Source organism: Glycine max, chromosome 9 (assembly GCF_000004515.6).
Source record: "Glycine max cultivar Williams 82 chromosome 9, Glycine_max_v4.0, whole genome shotgun sequence".
Classification (NCBI taxonomy): Eukaryota; Viridiplantae; Streptophyta; class Magnoliopsida; order Fabales; family Fabaceae; genus Glycine; species Glycine max.
Genome location: NC_038245.2, coordinates 46735679 through 46757880, shown reverse-complemented (window position 1 = coordinate 46757880; position 22202 = coordinate 46735679). Strand labels below are relative to the sequence as shown.

The 22202-nt window shown below is 30.4% G+C and overlaps 3 protein-coding genes across 3 annotated transcripts; 2 read left to right on the top strand and 1 right to left on the bottom strand.

Annotated features, from left to right (window-relative positions):
• Nucleotides 1-1235: 1235 nt before the first annotated feature.
• On the top strand, nt 1236-4978 carry LOC100795251 (GDSL esterase/lipase At5g33370). The gene is made up of 5 exons (XM_003533505.4): nt 1236-1805; nt 1918-2045; nt 3440-3682; nt 4053-4305; nt 4512-4978. Exons 1-5 carry the CDS (start codon nt 1553-1555, stop codon nt 4748-4750), a joined length of 1116 nt encoding a protein of 371 aa, XP_003533553.1. The 5' UTR covers nt 1236-1552; the 3' UTR covers nt 4751-4978.
• A 4401-nt stretch (nt 4979-9379) lies between these two features.
• Nucleotides 9380-13545, bottom strand: LOC100794724 (beta-glucuronosyltransferase GlcAT14A). The gene is made up of 4 exons (XM_041005145.1): nt 12851-13545; nt 12661-12736; nt 12039-12154; nt 9380-10045 (listed from the first exon to the last, which is right to left on the bottom strand). Exons 1-4 carry the CDS (start codon nt 13452-13454, stop codon nt 9531-9533), a joined length of 1311 nt encoding a protein of 436 aa, XP_040861079.1. The 5' UTR covers nt 13455-13545; the 3' UTR covers nt 9380-9530.
• A 1901-nt stretch (nt 13546-15446) lies between these two features.
• On the top strand, nt 15447-17011 carry LOC121172858 (uncharacterized). The gene is made up of 2 exons (XM_041005506.1): nt 15447-16098; nt 16736-17011. The coding sequence occupies exons 1-2, from the start codon at nt 15553-15555 to the stop codon at nt 17009-17011; spliced, it is 822 nt and encodes a 273-aa protein (XP_040861440.1). The 5' UTR covers nt 15447-15552.
• Nucleotides 17012-22202: the final 5191 nt, after the last annotated feature.

The window sequence follows — 22202 nt, the reverse complement described above, 5'->3', positions numbered from 1 at the left end:
TCTTTAATAAACCCTTTAAAAAATCTAATAGTTAACATAGTCACTTTCCCCGTAAGACTTTCTTGAGAGAATCAGATTACATGGCAAGCAATCTAACAAATTCCATCTGGTTTTTCCATACTTCTGAGGAAAATTCCATCCACAACACACACTCTTTACAATTAATGCATGAATTCAAAGAATGATTGATCCAGGATAAAACCAACTTATTGCATCGATCCCAAGACAAGAAATTGAGATCTTCAAGTGGTGGTTTTGGAAAAGTATCATCAACAAAATGGATAATGTTATTAGACCCGAGAGCTACAGTCATTGCTCTCGACATTAGCTATTAGTGTGTGTATATATATATATATGCTTGGACATTATTGAAAGATGGTGTGTCAAGCCACGAGTTCTCACCATTAGCATTCTATAAGACGACTTTGCAACAAAGAGAAAAAGAGCGCTTTCTCAAGAAAGAAAGAAAGAGAGAGAGATTAGCTATACCATTCCTCCGATCAGCGAGTATTGAACATGGATTCTCATTAGGATGGATAAAGGATGGCAAATATCCAAGAGCTCCGGTGGTATTTCACTACTATAACATATAAGTTTTTTTTAAAACAAATCTTAGTATAAAAAAAGAATATTTCAAGGAAATAACCTTTTGTGTGTTTTTTACCAAAGCTAATCCGTAAATTTAGCATTTTCCATATTGCAATAGCAATTTTTAATTGTCAGATAAAGTGTATACTCATTCTATCAAAGGCTTCTTTTTACCAATCTAGTGCAATTTGCTTTTAAAATTACTAAACTAGTGTATCTTTATATATAGGATACGTTGTATTTACGAAGCATAATTTTTTTTATGTTTACCAAGTAGAGGGAAAAGAGACAGAGACATGATTTTAAGATTGTTTATTATTTTTCCAACGTTGGTAGTATTTTAATAGCCTCAGAAGTGGGAAAAGGAGGGGTCGGATAATTTATTGAGTGGGGTAACAAAATGACGTTGCACCGTAGACTTAGCTCAAATATTAATTCGTTATTAGTATTACTATGCATTAAACGCTCGTTTGACAAGTTTTTCAAAACCTTCATGAAACGAGGTCATCACCAAACAAAGCTAGTACTGGTCGATTAAATTAAGAAATATCAATTATCATATCTATTTTTTTTTATATCCAAATAGTTATATTGGTCGATACAGAGAGGCATATCCATATATCTATCTAATCCCAAATTAACTTCTAACTCAAAGTCAAAGCATGCATCCACTAGAAAGTGGAAACTCATTGTTCTTGCGTCTCAATGCGACCAACCCATCGAAATTAAGCTCGTAACGTTGCCACAATTTCTAGAGCTAGAACTTAAAACCGTCAATAAAAGAGCACCCAAAATCGGAAAGCCCTAAGCTCATGCAATATTCAATTATTCATGCTATTTATAACATTGGTGGGAAAGGTACGTCTTCAAGACTTGTATATGTCTCCCAGGTAAGTAAGCTCCTCATCACATATCTAAAACAAACCCTTCCAAAACCAAGACAATACTTCAAAGGTTCATTCCAATGGCATCCTCGTCAAGTTTTGTTCATTTGGTAAATCTAGGTTTAGTTTTAGTACTACTTGGCTTTATTGTCCCTAGAAGTGAAGCCAGGCCAAGAGCATTCTTTGTGTTTGGAGATTCGCTTGTTGACAATGGAAACAACAACTATTTGCAAACCATTGCTCGTGCTAATGCCCCTCCTTATGGAATTGACTACCCAACTCATAGAGCAACTGGACGCTTCTCTAACGGCTTCAACATTCCTGATTTTATCAGTTAAGTTTCCATATATGAAAAAAAATAAATTGTAATGTATGTCCAAACACTTATTTATCATACGGTCATTAATTTTAGTCTCATCAACATTAAAAATTGATGTATCTATAGGTCAGGAACTTGGTGCTGAGTCTACAATGCCTTACTTGAGCCCGGACTTAACGAGAGAGAATCTCTTAGTTGGTGCCAATTTTGCTTCCGCTGGCGTTGGAATCCTTAACGATACAGGAGATCAGTTTGTAAGTACTTATTAATTCATTAATGACATGAAATTCCAGCTAGCTGCTTTCTTTGTTTCATGTATAAGTAAAAAGAGCATTAACATGAAACGCATTTCTTAATATATTATCTTCTTTTTATCGAAATTTATGTAGGTCCAACTAGACCTACATATATATTTAGTGGAATAGGTACACTTGAATAACTACAATATTTCATCCCCATTTTCCTTCGTGTAAAAAACCAGAATTGGCAACGATTGTTATCTGCTGAAGGGCAATAGATTTTAGCCTTCGAATGCTTGATGCAGATGCTTGTTGCTTGTGCAAAGGGGTAAATTCTTTTGCAAAAAAATCAAGTTATATTAAAGTAAGAAAAAAAATATTAGAGTCGATCAAGATTCAAGAATGAGCATGCATAGATGAATGAGAGTGGTGAGTGAGTCCCTTTATTATAAAGTATTTAGTTTCTAAGTTTGGTTAACTCTAACAGGAAAGGTCTAATTTGTTAGACATTTGAGAAAGTGGGGATTAAATTATAGACAGGTAGTTTTACAAACTAAAGCAAGTTGCCACTTATGGAAACGAAATTACATGTTTACTCTTTTTTGTATGACCAAAAGCTTTGTCTTAACTCATAATTAAGAGATTAATAGTTTTATCTTTTCTGATAAAGATCTTTTCATATAATGACTAAGAATCGAGTTTTTAACAAATTCAATCATCTACTAATTATATCAATTTTTGTTAATAAATTTGTAATTAGCTTGACAATCAGTTATTAGTATATATATTTAATATTTTCTTTGGTAAAATAGTACTAACAGCGAGGTTTGTACTTATCTAAAGTCTAAACTCTTCCCCGCTAGACCACTAGTAGAATTCTAATTAAAGTTATACTCCTACCATTGTGATTTATAAGTCAAACTGATCATAAATTGTATTAAAGCCCGGAAAACATGGAAGCGCTAAACCACAGGAATTTGAATCTAAGACAAGGTGGTAGATTCCAGATCATACTTAATGGGCCTAAACATTTATTTATGGTCGAACAGTAACATATTAATGAGTGAAATGAAAAGTGAAAATACGCGCGTTCTAAATAAGGGCAAATTTAAAAGAGTTATCTTATTCTTATTAGTATCTTTTAGGATACTTTTTTACAATTTGTTTTTTTTCTCCATATTCTCAATTACATTGCTTAACTTATTTCATATTTTTCACTCTTTTCTTTAATCTCTCTTAATTTGCAAAAAAGGGTCATGTACAAATTGAACTTCTCGATTCCAAAATAAGATATGCAAACATTTGTAGTTGGCAATGCTTTTTTTTTCTTTCTTATAAATATAGTTGGCACTGCTTTTTTCCTTATGCGTGTAGTTGGCAATGCTTAATTATTAATGCAACTTTTGCAGATGAACATAATTAAAATGCATCAACAACTAGAATATTTTAAAGAGTACCAACAACGACTGAGTGCTCTAATTGGTGTCCCACGAACTAAAAGACTCGTGAATCAAGCGTTGATTCTCATCACCGTTGGTGGCAATGACTTTGTAAACAACTACTTCCTAGTGGATTCTACTGCAAGGTCTCGTCAATATTCACTCCCGGACTATGTCAAGTTTCTCATCACTCGCTATAGCAAGCACTTGCAGGTATATTAAAGTAAATTAATTAAGTTCTCTTTCAATAAACTTCTCCTTAAATATTTATACAAGAAGAAAATAAAAAGATAAAATATATTGAATTTTTCTTGTAATTTGTTTTGGAAACTAATAAAATAAACATATACATGCATTTAACTTTTATAGAAGTCCACCATTAATAAGTTTTTAAAAACTAAAGTGCATAAATTAATTTTAATATATAGAAAAAATTTAATTTATTTTCCTTTCTTATTTTTATCACTTGTAAATACTTACAAAAAAGTTTATCTAAACATAACCTAACAAAAAGCACATAAAAAACAAATAGTAGTATTTTTGTGTTCTTACCTTTGTTTCATTTGTAATAATAAAAATGCAGAGGCTATATGATCTGGGAGCTCGGCGAGTTCTTGTGACAGGGACAGGGCCATTGGGTTGTGCCCCTGCAGAATTGGCTATGCGAGGCAAAAATGGAGAATGTTCTGCTGATCTACAACGTGCTGCAGCATTGTACAACCCTCAATTAGAGCAAATGCTACTTGAACTCAACAAGAAACTTGGCAGCGACGTTTTCATTGCTGCAAATACAGCACTCATGCACAATGACTACATCACCAATCCCAATGCTTATGGTACTCTATAGAATAATTTGTCACTTGTTTAGTCACCTTAATTGTGGACACTCTTGACTTAGCTTAAATATGTGTGGCCTCGTGTACCTTCATTGTGATAGATCCACATTAACTAGAGATATTTCTTAAACAAAATGCTTATTATTAAACTTGGACAATTATCACTTCAATTAAATCCTTACATTTCATGTTGTCAAACTGGGTAGGATTTAATACATCAAAAGTAGCTTGTTGTGGACAAGGACCCTACAATGGTATGGGGCTATGCTTGCCAGTCTCCAACCTATGCCCCAACCGAGAATTGCATGCATTTTGGGATCCATTCCATCCAACTGAAAAGGCAAACAAACTTGTTGTAGAACAAATTATGTCAGGTTCTACAAAGTATATGAAGCCTATGAACCTCAGCACAATTCTGGCCTTGGATGCTCGAGCACATTCGTGAAGATTAATTACAAATTAACCTAATAATGAATAGTTTGTTATCACTAACTTGGTCCTCAATGCCAATGCATGATAGCTCTTACTGTAATTGGATTTGTTGTTTGTATGGAATCAATTAACTTGTGTAATTTTCGTAATGTATCCATGATTGGAGCTTGAAATCTCATCAAGCTATTACTTAATTGTTTTGACTTTCAAAGATAGAAACTTATCTATGTCAACAATTACACTGGAGTTAGTAAAATTGGAAATCATATTTTATACTAGATAAACAATTTTAGTTAATAGGAAAAATAATTGCTCCACCCTGGGCTTCCCAAATTTTCTATTTTTAAAAATAAAAATAAAAGCCAAACTTACCCTATTTAAAATAACTAAAAAATATTTAACTCCTAATTAATCATATTTCATTTTAATGCCAACATTTTAAGTAAAAAAAATTAAAATTACAATTAATTATAACCAAAATTAATTTTGCAAAATTAAAATCACTTAAAATCAAGTTTATGTTGCTCAAACATATATATAGACTAAAACTATATATAAAAAAATGGCAATCTATTATTAAATAATATAAAATATCTTTGTGTTATCATAAATTATAATTAATTAGATGTGTATTGATTCCGATTTAAGTACAATGTGGTATATAATAATAATAATATATTTATTTATTTATTATTATTTTATCTTTTTTTCTTACCTATCAAATAATTTTAATTTAAATATTTTTATATTTTAATTTATTTTTCTTCAATCAAATAATCTCATTTTTATCTTATTTTTGTCTCTTTGTTTTCTTTTTTCTCTCTTTTCACTTTTCTTCACCATAATCAAACGCATCCTAATTTCTATTCAGTTCTTCCTCTACAACTCACAAATTGTCTGTACGTTTAGAACGACTTCTCTATTATTTATTTTTTTGGCACATATGTCTTTAATGGCCAACAACACAAACATAAAGTAGACGGATTATTGAGATCTACTGCAGTTATATCTTTAACTGCACAAATTTTTTTTACCTTAATTTAAAAAAAAAATGTTTAGTTTTACATATTAAATTAAAGCATGAAAATTTCTTTTGAAAAGTCATAATGATGATTTTAAATTGCACTCTGCACTTGTAATTGCAATTATAATGTCAAGATAGTTTAACTCACAATAACACAACCGCATCAACAGTATTTTTCCACAACTTGGATCAACCGCGACCAAGCACAACCGTAATTTAAAATTATAGTCGTCACCATTAATTTAATCTGTAACTCTAGGGGATCCAATTCCAGAGTTGACAGTCTCCATGCTTTTCTACGCACGTCATATATATGTAATTTCGCTGACCTAATAATGTCGTTTCACCTAATTACAATTCGCATACTTTTCTACGATTTTTCTCATTAATCGATGACTTAGCCTTCATATAACGCCAAAAGGTTAGCATCTTGTCTTTGAATTTTTCAATTGACTCAGTAACGAGAAAACGAACTGCGATTTAGCCCCACACTCAAAAATAACTTTGGCTTAAATATTACTCGAATTCTCTTATGATTATAATAGGTTTATCTTTAATTACTTATGTTGAACAAACACCTTGATGTTAATTTCAAATGCAAATACAGTAAAATTCTTTTATATAGTAGGTAACAATAAATCAAGAAACTGTATCTTAAAGTGATGTAGCTTTTGTTGTCACATTTTTAACGTCAAGAAACTGACCGATTCAGTAAGAGCAGTGTGTACGTTAATTGCTTGTTAATTTTGCATAGTCGTATGAATTAAAATTAAACACTAAAATTCAAGTTCAACTAGTTGACCTGTCAGAACTCAGAATCATTTCTCCGTGTACCCCACGAAAATTAATGGCAAGTTGGCAACTGTTTCAGCAATAATCAGTATGACTTGATTTACGAAAGGAAGAGAACTATATATGTATGTCGGCATCTCTATATATATTCATTTCTGGGCAATGAGGATTGTAAAGAAGGCAAAGAAAGAAAGAAAGAAAATACAGCAGAGGTTGAGGATGTCTTGTCGCAGGAGGGATGACATTGCTATATATAGATTATGCAGTGTTGCATGTAACCAATGTCATCCTCGTGTGACACGATGCCCTACAATCACTTTCTAATACACTTTTTATTTACATAAGATTAATTTCATATGTAGGATTGAAGAAGCTAAATTCAAGGCTAAGACGTCTAGAAGCAGCTGGATGCTTTATTTATATACTTATGGATGTTCATCAAAGGTATAAATTAAATCCAACTAAAGTCTTTTACACCAAGTTATATTTTGCTATGGGATGGCCTTGCCTTTCTCTAATATGATTCTGCGTACTATATAAAAATAGGATATAGACTTTTTACTCCATTTAAAAAAAATAAAAAAAGGACTAAAAAGATGTGCACTATTTTAATCTTGAGACAACAGAAACATAAAAAAATTGTATTAAAAATTATAACAATTTATTTCAATTACTTTTTGCTGAAATATTTTTTTTCTAAAAATGAAATAATAAAAACGATGGTATGCTGGATAAAAAAAAACATCAGAATTTGAGAAATACTTGAAATAAATTAACATGGGCTGATCTTCAAAACCGTACAAGTCGAACAAAACTACCCTATCGTTATTGAAAAATATATGGACACCCATATGCTAATTAATTAATATTTTTTTTAAGTCAACCAAATATTATTTCATGTACCAAAATATCAGCAATACACTTAGGTGCATGAGAAAAAAGATGGGGACCAGCAAAAGAACTAGCAGCCCTTATTAATGCATGAGCTATACTGAGTTAGCTTGTCTCCTTGAAAAGCCAATTCTCGATAATTTGGCACTAGCTGAAAAAGCAATTTACATTGCGAGATAATAATTCCAAATTCAACACCTAGAGAAAGTAAGAAAAAAATATAAATATAATAAATGATATATATAATATGATGAAAGAGATAAAAAAGAATTAAAAATATTGATGAATGATAAAAATAATGAAATATTCAAATATCATTTTCCTTCATATTTTTTATGCAACCGAAGCTTGAGTACAAAAGAGTAAATGATATAGATTGATAGATAGATACTCTTGTATATAAAATATCTCATTAATATTTATTATTTATCTTTTTTTTCTACATCATATTATTTATTATATTTATATTTCTCTCTTTAAGTCTCAATTATTCTTTAGGTGTCTATGGATTATTTTTCAATTAGAAACGGTTGCTAAAATTGGCTGCCACCATGTTTTTCTATTAAAAAAAGTTTGGGTAAGTAGATGTAATAAGTTATATATATAAAAATAAAAAAGAAAGAAAGAAGGAGAAATTTTGATAAAAATGAAATTGAACAGAAAACAAATATATATTTATAATTACTCATGTTCTATTGTTTAGGAAGGAAAACAAGCGAGAGAAGAGAAAGAATTTTGGTGGGGGTTGGAAAAAAAAATCTCTTCCAAAATGAAGAAATTTTATTATGGAAAATGATAACCATTTAATTTCACATTATTTTTCTCTTTTTCTGTCTCCTCTGGCGCATAACTTTCAATAAATTTTTTTTATACCAATACAATTTCTCTTTTTATACTATTAGAGGTGTTCACAATTTTGTTTGATTCGATTTTTCATCAAAAAATTATTCAAATCAAACTTAAAAAACATATGCAGTTCGGTTTGGTTTAGTATTATATTCATTTAAAATAAAATTCAAATCAAATCAAACTAATATTTTACAATTTGGTTTGATTCGATTTTTGTAATTTTTACTAAAATATTATTTCATTAAAATTTATATGTTTTTTTTCATATTTTAAATAAAATTACATTAAAAAATTGTTGATAACAATTTATCAAACATATTAATATGTTAAACCTTCTACAACAAAAATATGCAAAATTTAATCTTTTTTAAATCAAACATATCTTAAAAAAAGTTATTTGAAAAAGAAAATGATATGTATTGTGTGAATTTTATATACATAACACTACAAAATATTATAAAACTTAAGTAATATACACATAAAATACATAATACTAAAGTAATATAAATGTTAGTACAAATGATACATTTTGATTCGGTTTGGATCGATTTCAGAAACATAAATCACAAACCGAACAAAACCAATCAATTTGAGGGAAAAAAATCATAAAAAAAAAATTGATTTGATTTGATTTTTAATTTTTTTGAGTGATTTTTAATGTTTTTTGAGTGATTTTCAATTTTTATTTTGAATCAGTTTGTATTTGAACACCCCTACATACCATCAACGTCAACCTTGTTCCACAATTAAACGTGACCCGTAAAAGCTCAACATAAGCTTATTACTCATTCTCAGTTGCAAGTACCTAGAACCTTCAATAATATTGGTTGCTCATTGCTTGAAGCAAGAGAAAAAGGAGAGAAAATGAGAAATGGCACCGATTAAATGGGGCACACAGACATAACACCTCACATTACTTTTAACGTCCGATTTCAGCTCTCACTTTCTACAAATCTACACTACCTCACACCAAAGTAAGGTAACATGCACCAAACATTATTTAGTGGTTACATAGTCAGTTGTTTCATTCATGTCACAAAATTGCAGAATGTGATTTAGCTCTGCTGTCAATATCATGCCACCGGATTTGCCTCAATTCATGTCAATTTAATAAAAAATAATGTTTGTGCTTTTCACTCTCAATATTTACATTTTCAACTGAAAAGGAACATGAACTCACTGACCGTATTAACTAAATTTAGAGATGAAAGCTAAAGCAAGTGGCAGTAGCTTCTTGTCATACACACTGTTTTGGTCGAAAATTTTCATCAGACAACAACGAATTGATCAGGGTTTCTAGCCTCTCTGAACCAGGGCCAGGCCTGAGGACAGTAGTATTACCAACTACAGAACAAGGATCACTCCCATTCTCCCTGCTTCCTATGCACCAGCCACCAGGAACAACCATCCCAGGACCTCGAGATAATAGCTCTGTGTCGATTTTGTCCAATACCGGATCATCTCCGTGGAACTTCCTCGCAAAGGGGGCATTGCTGTCAACCATCCTTTTCATGTCATCAAGAGAAAGGTAGTGGGGGTGTTGCCTGGGAGGATTGTCCCAAGAAATGAAGTGAAGATCACTGTTAACGGTTGTGTTCTTGAACTCTTGAGCATTACAAACGACAGTGTGGAAGTACCCTTCAGGGGAAGATATGAAATTTGTGTAGTACATGAGAACAGTCCGAGGTAGGTTGTCCCACCCCCATATACAGTAATCAATGAAAGATCTTGATAGTACCATCCAAGCCGAACCTAACATGAGAGGAAAAGGTTAGGCAATCATATGTGAATATGTCCTCAGGCACATAACCTGACAATATAATTTCAACTGAGGATTGTGTCAACTGTCAAGTTAAACATTGCAATTATTTCCAACCAAAAGAATTTGTATACTAATTGGCAGTGTTAGAGTTATATTGGTTTTTCTGTATTTAGGTGTTTGGTATTATTAGTTTTTCGGTCCTTTATGGACAAACTCTCTACTTCTTCCTAGAGGTCTCAGCCCTCTGAGTTGACTTTCTTATCACACACTCCTAATATTTTGATGTTTTGATTATGTTCTCATGAAAAAATCGAATATATACCTAAAAAAGAATGTTAAAGTACCAAAATTGGATCAGTTGCAAAAGCTTATAGTCAACATTGGATCATTTGCTAAACCTTACAATCAAAATTGATTAGTTGGATGCACCTGGTACTCTGGGAGCTGATCCAAACTAGGACCTTGAGTGGGTTGTCCTCATTGAAGTGAAACAGAAAAATATTGATCTGGGTTCAGAAAGTTAAGCTGTGCAAAAGATAGGTAACTCTGCAGGATAATAATCCCGCACTTAGTTTCCCTCTTTCCTTCATATAACTGATATGATCTCTACCAAAATAGTTGATATGGCCAGATTAGGTGGTATAATTTCAAATGGGCAAGAAAATACCCCATTCCACTGCCTGGAAAGCATTGTATTGCCAAATTAACTAAGATGTAAAATCTTATGTATCCTCTAAGTGTTCTAAAACCAAAAGTTGTTAGGTGAAGGCACTTGAATGATTTTATATTTCTACAAAACCCCTCTCCTACTGCAATATCCCTTTGGGGTTGAAGGATGGACAATACACTGGTCCACCTACCAACATTGAACTCCAGATCACGTGGTCATAGAGGCTCTAATATCATACCAAAAGATCAACTGTCCCAAAAGTTTTAAACTGTTAGGTGAAGGCACATAAATGGTTTTCCATTTCTGTTACTTAAAAAATATAGACTATTTTTAGCAAGGGATTTCAGCTAATTTTTAATCTTTTTTACTATTTGAAAAATTCATTTTGATTGTTCGGTAAACAAGTTTTTTTAGTAGCTTCTAACATTTTTTGAAACCCTACTTGAAATAGCGTTTTTTAAAATGTTAACTTCTAGCTTCTAACTTTTTATATTTTCTCACTTTTATCTTCAATATATTTATTCATTTTCTTTGTTATCTTTTTAAAATAAATAACGGTACTATTATTTTGTCATTTTACACCTTTTAAATTCTATTTCAACAACTAATTTTACTGAACATTTTTAATTTAATAAGCTAATTTTTCAACTTTCAATTACCAACTAACTTTTTAACTTCCAGTTAGCTTTACCAAACATAACCAAAATCAATTTTCTTAGTTAAGATTTTTTTTTTTTATTTTTGGTATTAATTATGATGAAAATTTTGATGTCAGCAAAATGAAATTGCCTTATCTGCTGTCCCTTTTGAAGCTATCCCTTCAAAACAATGCCGTTTTGAGACTTTGTGTCAATATTTAATTATGAAAATATTAACATAACTCTTAAAACGACGTAGTTTTGGAAGAACAGCACGGGAACAACTTCAATATCAGACAATCATATTAACATCAATATTTGCCAAGATCCAAAACCAGATCAAAACATATTCTACTCAAACCAGATCTCACTTTTCAATCATCGTTTAAAAGTTTTGCCCCAATAGACCAGATAAAGTAAATTTTCCTACCAATTCATGCATTATCCTATGATCTCTTATCAGACAAAGGAAGTGCATCCAATTGCAGAAACAGCAACTGAAACTTTCTTCCCTACACATACTAAAACAAACACAAATATTTTCCTAAGCTTCTTCAATAACTCAATTGATCACAATGCTTCCCGTGTGAGCTAGAACCTATAACTCATCAAATTTAAATAGCAATCCATACACAATCCAAAGAGAACTAAAATAAATAAGAAATCGATGAGTACCTGTGAAAAGTTTGAAAGCCGTTGGCCTACTTCTCCTCTGCGTAATCCAGAACACGTCTTGCTTCTTAGTCATATACAACCCCGGATCAATAATTATAGGCCTCGCCCGTTGATGACTACACACACAGCATCAAAATATTAAAACCCACTCAAATCATGTCACCAATAATAATAAAAAAACAAATTAGAATTAAAAACAGGCTTAATCACATTTATAGTCCCTAGATATGGGATTGATCTAATTTTGTCTCCTAAGTTTCAATTGTACCCATGGTGTCACTCAAGTTTTCTCTCATTTACAATCTCATTTACAATCAGATCTCTTTGTCTACATTTTATCTAATTGAGATAAAATCATAACTGATGAATCTCATTGTAATCGGAGTTGTTTAGGCTATAAAACTTAAACTATTGGTAGACTATTTACACACCCTAAGCGAGATTAGTATCTAACTCACGGATTCGGAATCAGAAAAAAAAAAGACTACTCTTGAAAATGGTAGAAAACTCAAAGGACCTCATTGAGGCAACAAAAACTTGAAAGACCAAAATGGTACATTCAGAATAGTTAAGTATTTTTTTTAAGAAAAAAAAAGGAGATTAGTTAATTCAGTTGACTTACTCTTTCCAGCCAATGTCACTGGTATGATCAATGAAGTTAAGATCGCGTGGCAAATGCGAGAACGCGTGCAGCAGATCTACCCAATCAAAATTAAACCGTTCCGTTAATTAGAAAAAAAAAACTAGCTTACCAAAAATAGAAAAAGTCTAAAGTGGATATAATAGAAAGATAGTAATGAGTAGTGACGAACCGTCTTGGGTAACGAGGGGGTAATCGGAGGCGCTGAGATTAATGAACCAATCCCAGTCATCACTCTCCGTCAGAGCAATAGCGGCGGCGTGGAGAGTGTTGGCGACCATGGTGGGGCCACGGTAGGTGACGAGGTTGGCCTTGGTGACGACCCTGACGTTGCGGAACTTCTGGAAGGTGAGGTGGCGGTCCACGTGGCGTGTGAGGAGGCGGCGGTCTTCCGGGGAGGAGTCGCGGTCGAGGTGGAGGACGTAGCGGTTGCGGGGGTGGTAGAGGGCGGAGAGGGTGCGGAGGAGGGCGGCGGCGTCGCCGGAGGAGCCGGAGATGAGGTAGGCGAGGCGCGGCGGGAGAGGGGAGGGGGGTGGGGTCGGGAGAGGAAAAAGCTTGGACTCGACGAAGGGGGAGGGGGGAGGAGGAGTGGCGGTGGAGATAGAGAATGGGAAGACGCGTGTGGCGGAGAGAGGGGTTAGCGTGAGAGCAAAGAGGAGGAGGAAGAAGAGAGAGAAAAGAGAGATAATGGTTATTAATGGGAAAATACACTTTCTTTGTTGTTGTTCGGAGGAGTTGTGGTGGTGGTGTGAATAGTAGTGTTTTAGTTTCTTCATTGCTTTGGTTAATTTGGTGAGGGAGGAGGAGGAGAAGAAAAGAGAGTGATGATGGGGTAGGGATATTTACTTGCACATGTCTACTAAAGGGGAAAAAACCACCTGTATTTATCAACTGAATAATTACTCATACATGCTATCCTTTTCACGTAGTAGTGGAAATTTTTTAACTTCATATAATAAGTATATTTTCTCAATATTTTTTTTAATATAATTAAGTTTTTTAATACCTCCTCTGATCTCTGATCCTTTTTACAATAAACAAATTTTAATTTATTTTACAGTAAAAAATCAAAAGTAATAATTTAACATATGAAGTAAAGTCGTCAATTTATAGAAAAAAAAATGTTTGTAATTTTTCTTAATAACTTATGATAAATAAAGTGTTTATAAGTTTTTTTTTTATAAAAACTCATAGTAAAAATGGTGTAAAATTTTATCCATAAAAACTTATAATAAAAATAAATAAAATATCCATAGATCTCTTCTACATAATATATCTCATTCTCTTACAAATTTCCACACACTACAAAAATAACCCATCACTATTATCCAAACAATAAAGATGATACAAATTCATTCACCCATTTTTATGATGGTTTACTTTTCCCATTTACTGAGAAACAATATCACAATACAATACAACAATGAAGTACACACTCCACGAATCTTTTGCAGTTTTGCTATTTTGGTGTGGTTTCAACTTTCAACTCCCATTTGGTTGGTGATCAATTAATTGGTTGGTTGATCAAACTTGAAAGGAGGGTTACGGCTAGATGCCGCTAATGATTTATGTATGCAAATCCAAATTGTTTGATGTGAAGTGGATATCATAATTTTCCTTTGTAATAAGGTAGTTTTGTTATTTAGTATTTATTATGAGAAAAAGTGTTATGTACTCGTATTATAATAAATTTATTAATTTTTAAAATAATTATTTTAAAGTAATTTATGATTGAATGATAATATAAAATTATTTTATATTATTAATGTATAAACATTAAACTCATTTATTATTTTGTAAGTTAACTTCTTTTGAAAATCATCTCACATAAATCATTAGCTTTGGAAAAGGGCTTGGGTGTTTGCCTGTTTCATCATAGTATAATACAACATAAGACAATAGAGACTTTTGTTTTAAAGAAAAATGTATGTTTTTATATTTTCAATTATACCACATTTGCAATATTTTTTATTTTATAACGTTGAGAAATCAATACGTAAAAAATACTTTTAATATCAAACTTTCGCTAAATATTAGAAAGCTCATTCACAAAACTAGTTTGGGAAATTATAACTTCTCAATGTTATTAAAGCAAAAAATAATAGTTAGGAAAGAAATTAGTTTTTGTGAAACTGATTTTCTAATTGTTAGATTTCCCTCTTTAATTAATTACACAAATGGAACAAATTGTTATTTGAAATGTTTAATAAAATATAATAATAGTAGGTGCTATTGGGAGGTAGAATATTTTATCATATTATACGAGATATTGAGTATATAGTACTATATTATTAAAGTATGTTTTACAATATATTTTTCCAAACAAATAATATAAATATAATATCATATTATATATATATATATATATATATATATATATATATATATATAAAAGTTGTTATTCATTGAGAAAACTAATAATGAATACTTAACTGTTAAATGAATATTTTAGAAAATATAGGACATTAATTAAAAATATATATAACCCAAAAATATAGATTTAATTTTCGAATCTTAAACCTTTCAATATTAATCGATAACTTTTAAAGCTTCATGCATGGTATGCTGAGTTAGTGGGATATCCATGTAATGAAAAATATTATTTCATAACCATTCATTTATTTTGTACTCTAATTTTACGCGTAAGCTTCTATCATTCATATTTAACATGCAAAAGTGCAAAACAAACATTTCAATTCCCTCATTTTGCTCTCCATCATATATCTTAAATTTGCTTCATGCCTGAACTTGTTTGTACCTAATTGCTACATCGCACACACAAATCAAACTTCATATTCTAATTAACTCTTTGTATCTAATTCACGTCCTTTTCCGCAAATCATTTCTGGGATCCTCAATTTGTTTCAAAGAGGAATGGAATTCTTCCAAAAGGCCAAAGTGGTACGCTTAAGGAGCCACCGTGACAAATACTTGTTGGCAGATGATGACAAAGAAAGTGTTTTCCAAGATCGTAATGGAACCTACAAAAATGCTAAATGGACCGTGGAGATTGTAGAGGATGCCAACTTAATAAGATTAAAAAGTTGCCATGAAAAATACTTAACAGCCTCCAATATGCCATTTTTATTTGGTGCCACGGGGAAGAAAGTGTTGCAAACCCTTCCCACAAGATTAAATTCATCTTTGGGGTGGGAACCCATAAGAGAAGGTACACAAATAAGGCTTAAGACATGCCATGGCCAATATTTGCGTGCCAATGGAGGCTTACCACCTTGGAGGAACTCTATCACCCATGACATCCCACATAGAACATCAACATCAAATTGGGTTCTATGGGAGGTGGACCTTGTAGAGCTTCGACCAAACCCTCCCAACCCAATAGAAAACACTACACCTATTGCCACACCCAATCCTTCAATGGATTCTACCGAATTGGATTCTCCTACATATTCAGATGATGTCTCCTTTAATATAGATCTCAAGTCTTCTAAAGTACCAATTGAGGTTAGATAAAAGTTAATTTGATCATTTCATCCATATATAATTTCAATGATGAAATTTACAAATAAAATATAACAATGATATGCGAATATGGAGACAAATTCGTTAGTACAATCATGGAGAGATTCCTTTTTTGTGTTACACAAGCTACTTGTAGGTTTGTACCTTACAAATAGGAGGTTGTGATTGTGTTATATATATTTGTTTATATACTCAAGAATTTCTTGAGGATACAATTTGCTGTGTTATTGTATTGAAAGTATTTTCATATACTCTATATCAAGAATTAACAAGAAGTATTTTAGTAAAAACTTACAAATAATTTCATAATTAATTTAATAATAAAAATATGATTGCTTTAATTAAATAAGAATGGAAATATTTAATTAACAGGATACTAAAAGAATTGCATGCAAGTGCATAAATTAATTGTGAAATGTGGTTTTAGCTTGAAACTATATAATTAAATTATTATGTATTATCAACACAAATGGTATACTTATAATTATTATATATGCATATGGTAATTGAGAGTTAAGGGGCATGGATTAATTGTCGTATCTATCTCAAATTGTTTTGTTTTATGCAGAATGAGGATTTAAAGGAGAATGAGTCACCCAAAAAAGATGGAAGGGTTATATTTTATAATATAGGTGATGAAAATGGAGATGTTCCTAGTGCAAATGAAGAAAAGTTCTTTACATTCAAAGGAAGTAGCGTGGAAGATTTGAAGGAAAAGTTAAAAGAAGAAACAGGGCATGATGATATTCTTGTGTGTTGTCGCAACCCATTGAATGCAAAACTTTATCCCCTTCGTTTACAATTACCTCCTAACAATACTGACATACACGTTGTGGTTACTCCTTCTTAAAATGGTGAGCCTTTTTTTTACTTGTTTTGCATGTGTATTCCCACTTTTTTAAGTTTAGCAATCTTTCTTATAAATTAGGGATAATTCTCTTATCTTGACATGGATGGTTTACACAATTTTGCAAGTGATGATAATAGGTTGTTAAAGGAGTTTGAACATCAAATTTCACAAATGTTATTTTCTTGAGGAGCAAAACATATGTTTTATACAAAATTCACAATACCTTTCATGAGTAATCTTCATAAATTCAACAAAATTTAAACACACATGCACGAGTAAGAAAAATATATATTTCTCTATGCATTTGTGATTATTTTTAATCCATCATTGAATTATTAATCATGCAACTTAATTTGTTATATCAATTTCAGGCTTTCAGCGTAAACAACCCATGAAGATGTTGTCAATCACAAGTTCATTAATCGGTGGAAATGCATCATGTTTCATAAGAGATATGATATATATACAACCATTTATATTCTGTCAAAAAAAAAAAGTGTACAGCAATTTTTATTACATAATGCTTGTGTTTATCTCTTTTGTTTCTGTTGCTTAATGACATTTAAATCATCTCTATCTTTTTTTTCTCTTTTGATTGTATAATTTATTTTATAAGTATTGCTTCTTTTTTCATAAAAGGGGTTCGACTCAGACGAAGTCATCTACGACTACTTCAAAATCATTATTTTTACTCCAGAAAGAAAAAAGGAAAAAGATATAAAAAGAGCAGGGGGAAATGGCATGGACTTTTGTGAAACTCCAACAACAATTAATGTTAGTTTCCAAACTTAGTATTCCTTCTTTGTTTTTCAACTTTGGAATTCAATATATTCTCATATTGAAATTTGTGTTTTTTTCCTCGTGCATATTAAATTATTGTAACATTAAATGTCTTGTTACGTCTTTTGTAAAAAGAAATGGTAAATGTTTTTTTAATGTACATAAAAAAAAATTTCAACTATTATCTTATTGAAACTCACCGTCTTGTTAATTTTATTCACCTAGCATGTATCATTAATTTGATTTAAAATCAATTATTGTCCCAATTTACCAAAATCTAATATCCTTATTCATTCACTTTAGAAACAAATTCATTTTAAAAGAAATTCTTTCATTTAACAATTCCCTAAATTGTTTAATTTTAAAGAAATGCAAAATAATTTTAACGTAACGGGACATATGTAATATGTTCAAAGCTTTTTGCTGTTTTTTTTTTTTTAATCTTTTATAGCTAGGAAGCTTTTAGGGGACATCGTCACTTGCCTATATTTGTTTTAGAGGGATGTTAGTAATAAATTTTTTAATACACTAATTCTATCATATTTTTTTTTATTGATTAAATTTTATTAAAAAATACAAAAGTATGAATGTGACTCATTGAATAAGAGTAAAATTTGCAAAATTTTATAATTTCTAATAAATTTTAATTATTAATAAGTAGTGTATTTTAAATCACCAAGCACATAAATCAAATGCACAAGATTATTTTAACTTAACTATTAATTTTGAGTTTGAGTTTTAAATATGCAATTGAATTAAATATTAAAAGAAAAATTTATTGTTTAGAATTGTCTTATTTTAAATATGTAGTCTCTACAATAAATAATATATTCAAAATAATATATCAGATAATGTGTCATTGTAAATGAGTAGATCAGCAGTATTTGAAGCAGTGAAATATTTATTAATCAATCTTGACCTTAAATTATACGCTTAACCACATTATATTCATCCTTTATAATATCTATAAATGTATCGATGTGGTATTTTAATAATAAATTTTTATATATAGAATTTGGTGTGATTAGGTGTATGATTTAAGATTAAGATGAACCAATAAAGTTTCTACTGCTGCAAATATATCAAAATATCATTAAGCGTATAGTGTTACAAATACAACTTATTGTATCGCTTAGGAAGGGGAAAGAAAAACAAATATTTTTTTTTAAAAAGTAAATAATCTAATAGTGTAATAAAACTACACGCATGTTAGTCATATTGTACAGATTTATTTGAATATGAACAAATTATTCTAATATATAAATTTTAAAAGATAGTTATAATTTATTTTTTAAAAGAAAATATTAGAGTAGTTTCTCAAATAATTAGAAATCTTATTGTTTTATTTTTTGAAAACTAAATCAAACACAATAACATTTTTTTATAAATAAAGTTATTCCAAAAACATATAGTCAATCACGAAAAGTATTCTAGTTATTCCAAATAATTATTCATGAATATGCTTTCAAAATAGCTATTGTAGAACACTGTTGGGTCTTTGGGCGTGGTCACGCGACGTGTTGTGCGTCACCGGTGTGGTGAGGGTTTCGAGGTGCGGAGGGTATCATTTGTTGCGCGAGTGCATTTTGGTGTTTGGGTCGTGGTCGTTGGAGTTATGCTTGTGACCTGTGAGTGCAGTAGTAGCAAGATGAAATCGACAGAAGGGTACGTTGGGGGTTTCAAAAGTTTAGGGGTGAAGGGAGCAAAATAACAGTGCAGAAAGCAATCCCCTCATATTAAATAACCTACGTATAGCTCACACGGACGTGGATCCATATCATATTTAAAATTAATAAAACATGTTAGTTTTAAATGTGATTTTAGTATTATTAGTATGATATTCTAACTAATTAAATTAATAGGTTAATTATGTTAAAAAATAATTAATGTTGTTATATATAGTATTAAATTTTTTAATATATATTTACCTAATAAATTTTGTAATAATTAATTTTGATTTAATAATATATTTTTTTACATATATAATATTTTTGTCAATTTATATAGATATGTAAGGACAATATTAAAATTATAAAAAAATATATTGAATGTAGAAGAAGAATGACTGCAAGAAGAAAACTCAAGTATCTCACCGAAAAATTAAAAGAAAAGCCCCAATAAGGACTATCAAGAACAACATTTACATTGTTGAAGCTCCCACTTTTTTTTTGTTATATTTCTAAAATATCTTTATTGTCGTCTTTCACCTTTACATTCATTTCCTTTTTTTTTATTTTGCAGGGAAATCATTTCTAAAATCCACTACGGAAACTAGTTTTTATTATTATAAAAATTATATTAAAAAAATTGTAATATATTACGACAAAAATCCTTCTTTATTTTGATATTTTAATTATTTTTATAAGCAGAATTCGTAAGAAGAAGGATATGCCACCTCATTAGTTGGTTCAACCATTACCAAGGGTTCATGAATCTGTAGTGAGTCGAGTTTTGTTTTATTTTATTTTCATGGGGTGGTTTTTATTTTTGCTTTGAGATTATGAATGGGTGGTTTAGATGAGGCAGAGGTTTCTGTGGTTTGGATAAAAGGAAGGGATGAAATCAACAATAGAAACCAGAAGCTAAGTCCATGCACAGTTGCACACGACACACATAGTTATCAGTACACCTTTCATTTCATCACTTCTCTTAAAACAAAGCAATGAAGTTAATTCTACTTAAATGGTGGAGAAGAAGATTTTAAATTGCATTTTTTTCAAAGGTTAATCTGAAATTGATGATTTATCAACAATTTTATTTTCTTTGCATAGCGTGATTTTTTCCGAGGAAGAAACTAACAAACTGTGGTTTATATTTTACTTCCTCTCCTTATTAAAAACAAGCTAATAAAAAGTTGCTTGACTTTTGATAAATTCGCCACATTTTTTACGAGGGTTAAATATTTTTTCCTGCAATTTATTATTTTTTTCCTTTTTGTCCTGTAATTTTTTTTAATCTTTGCAAAATACATTTATTTTATTTTTCATCCTTAAAATATTTTAGATGACATTTTACAATAAAAAAATATTTTGAATAATAAAAAAATGCTATTTAGAATACTATCTACACTATAAAGACAAAAAATAAAATAAACATATTTTACAAGGATTAAAATAAAATAAAATAAAATTATAAAGACAAAAAAGATGCTTAAACTTTTTCACGAGATTAATGATTAACATTGTGGTAGGTGGATTCAAGGATTTGAGCAATTATAATGCTGTTTTGGACTATCAAACCAGTAAATTATCTGATGTAAAATTGTTATAGCGAAGTTGCCATGGATTATCTCTAAAAAAAATATTTGTAGTCTATTAAGTATCAGCAAAAGAATGCATGTTTCGGCCTTCAGTTCAGGGGTGCAAGAAACTCATTAAAAATAGTACTCAAATAGAGTAGCAGTTTGGTTCAAGCATGTTAAGAATATTCAATTGCAACGAGAAGATAGGATCAGATCAATACACTTTCAGAAGAACCCCACAGCAAGATCCCACTTTTATTTCTTTTGACCATCCTTCTGTCGATCTGTTTTTAATTACTTTAATTATTAGTCGTCATTACTGGTAATATAAACAGTGATCCTTCTTAGAAAAAAAATTGCTTCACCTTTCTACCCTTGTCGTTTAAGAAAATTATGTTAATATTCAAAAAGGTTGTTTACTTATATAAAGTAGGGCTTCTAAAAAATACTTATAAAAAGTAGGTTAAATTACTAGGTACTGAACTTCTTTTGCAGATTTTTAAACAGGTTTTTAAATTATTTTTAATTGAGTTCTAAACTAATAAAAGAAGACTCTGGGTTTATCTTAAAACTGTCGGCAAAATTCTAATTTGTAGTCGTTTTAAACCCTAACGATTTCATTCAAATTTAAAAAAACTATATGATCATTAACTCAAACCCACAGTATAAAAAAACTAATTAATCTATTAGGCACCCCTGCATCTCATTCCGGCTGAAGCTGATTTTTCTTCTTCTTTTGTATAAAAGTATATGTATTTTTCGTATACAATATTATTATTAGTGATAAATCTGTTTCTTTGATATTTTTTTGAAAGAAAAAAAGAAGATATAATTAAGAGAAAAGAAAAGAGCATGAATTTAGCACAAGATGTTCCATAACCAGGCCCTACAAAATTACAAAATCTCTTTCTCTAAAATTTTAAAACAATTGCATACGAAAACACATCAAGAGTCTTGAAACATCACGTTCATTTTGAAAAATACCTGAAAATTAGTACTTGAAGCTTCAACTTGTACATGAAAATTCACAGCCAAACATACACTTAAATGAGATCATTAATTAAATTAAAATAATTCCAAACTAAGTTAATTTACAGGTTATATACTTGTCAAAGCTAGAGGATGCGTGAAATCAAATAATAAAAGCTCACAACCAAAATGGAAAAACAA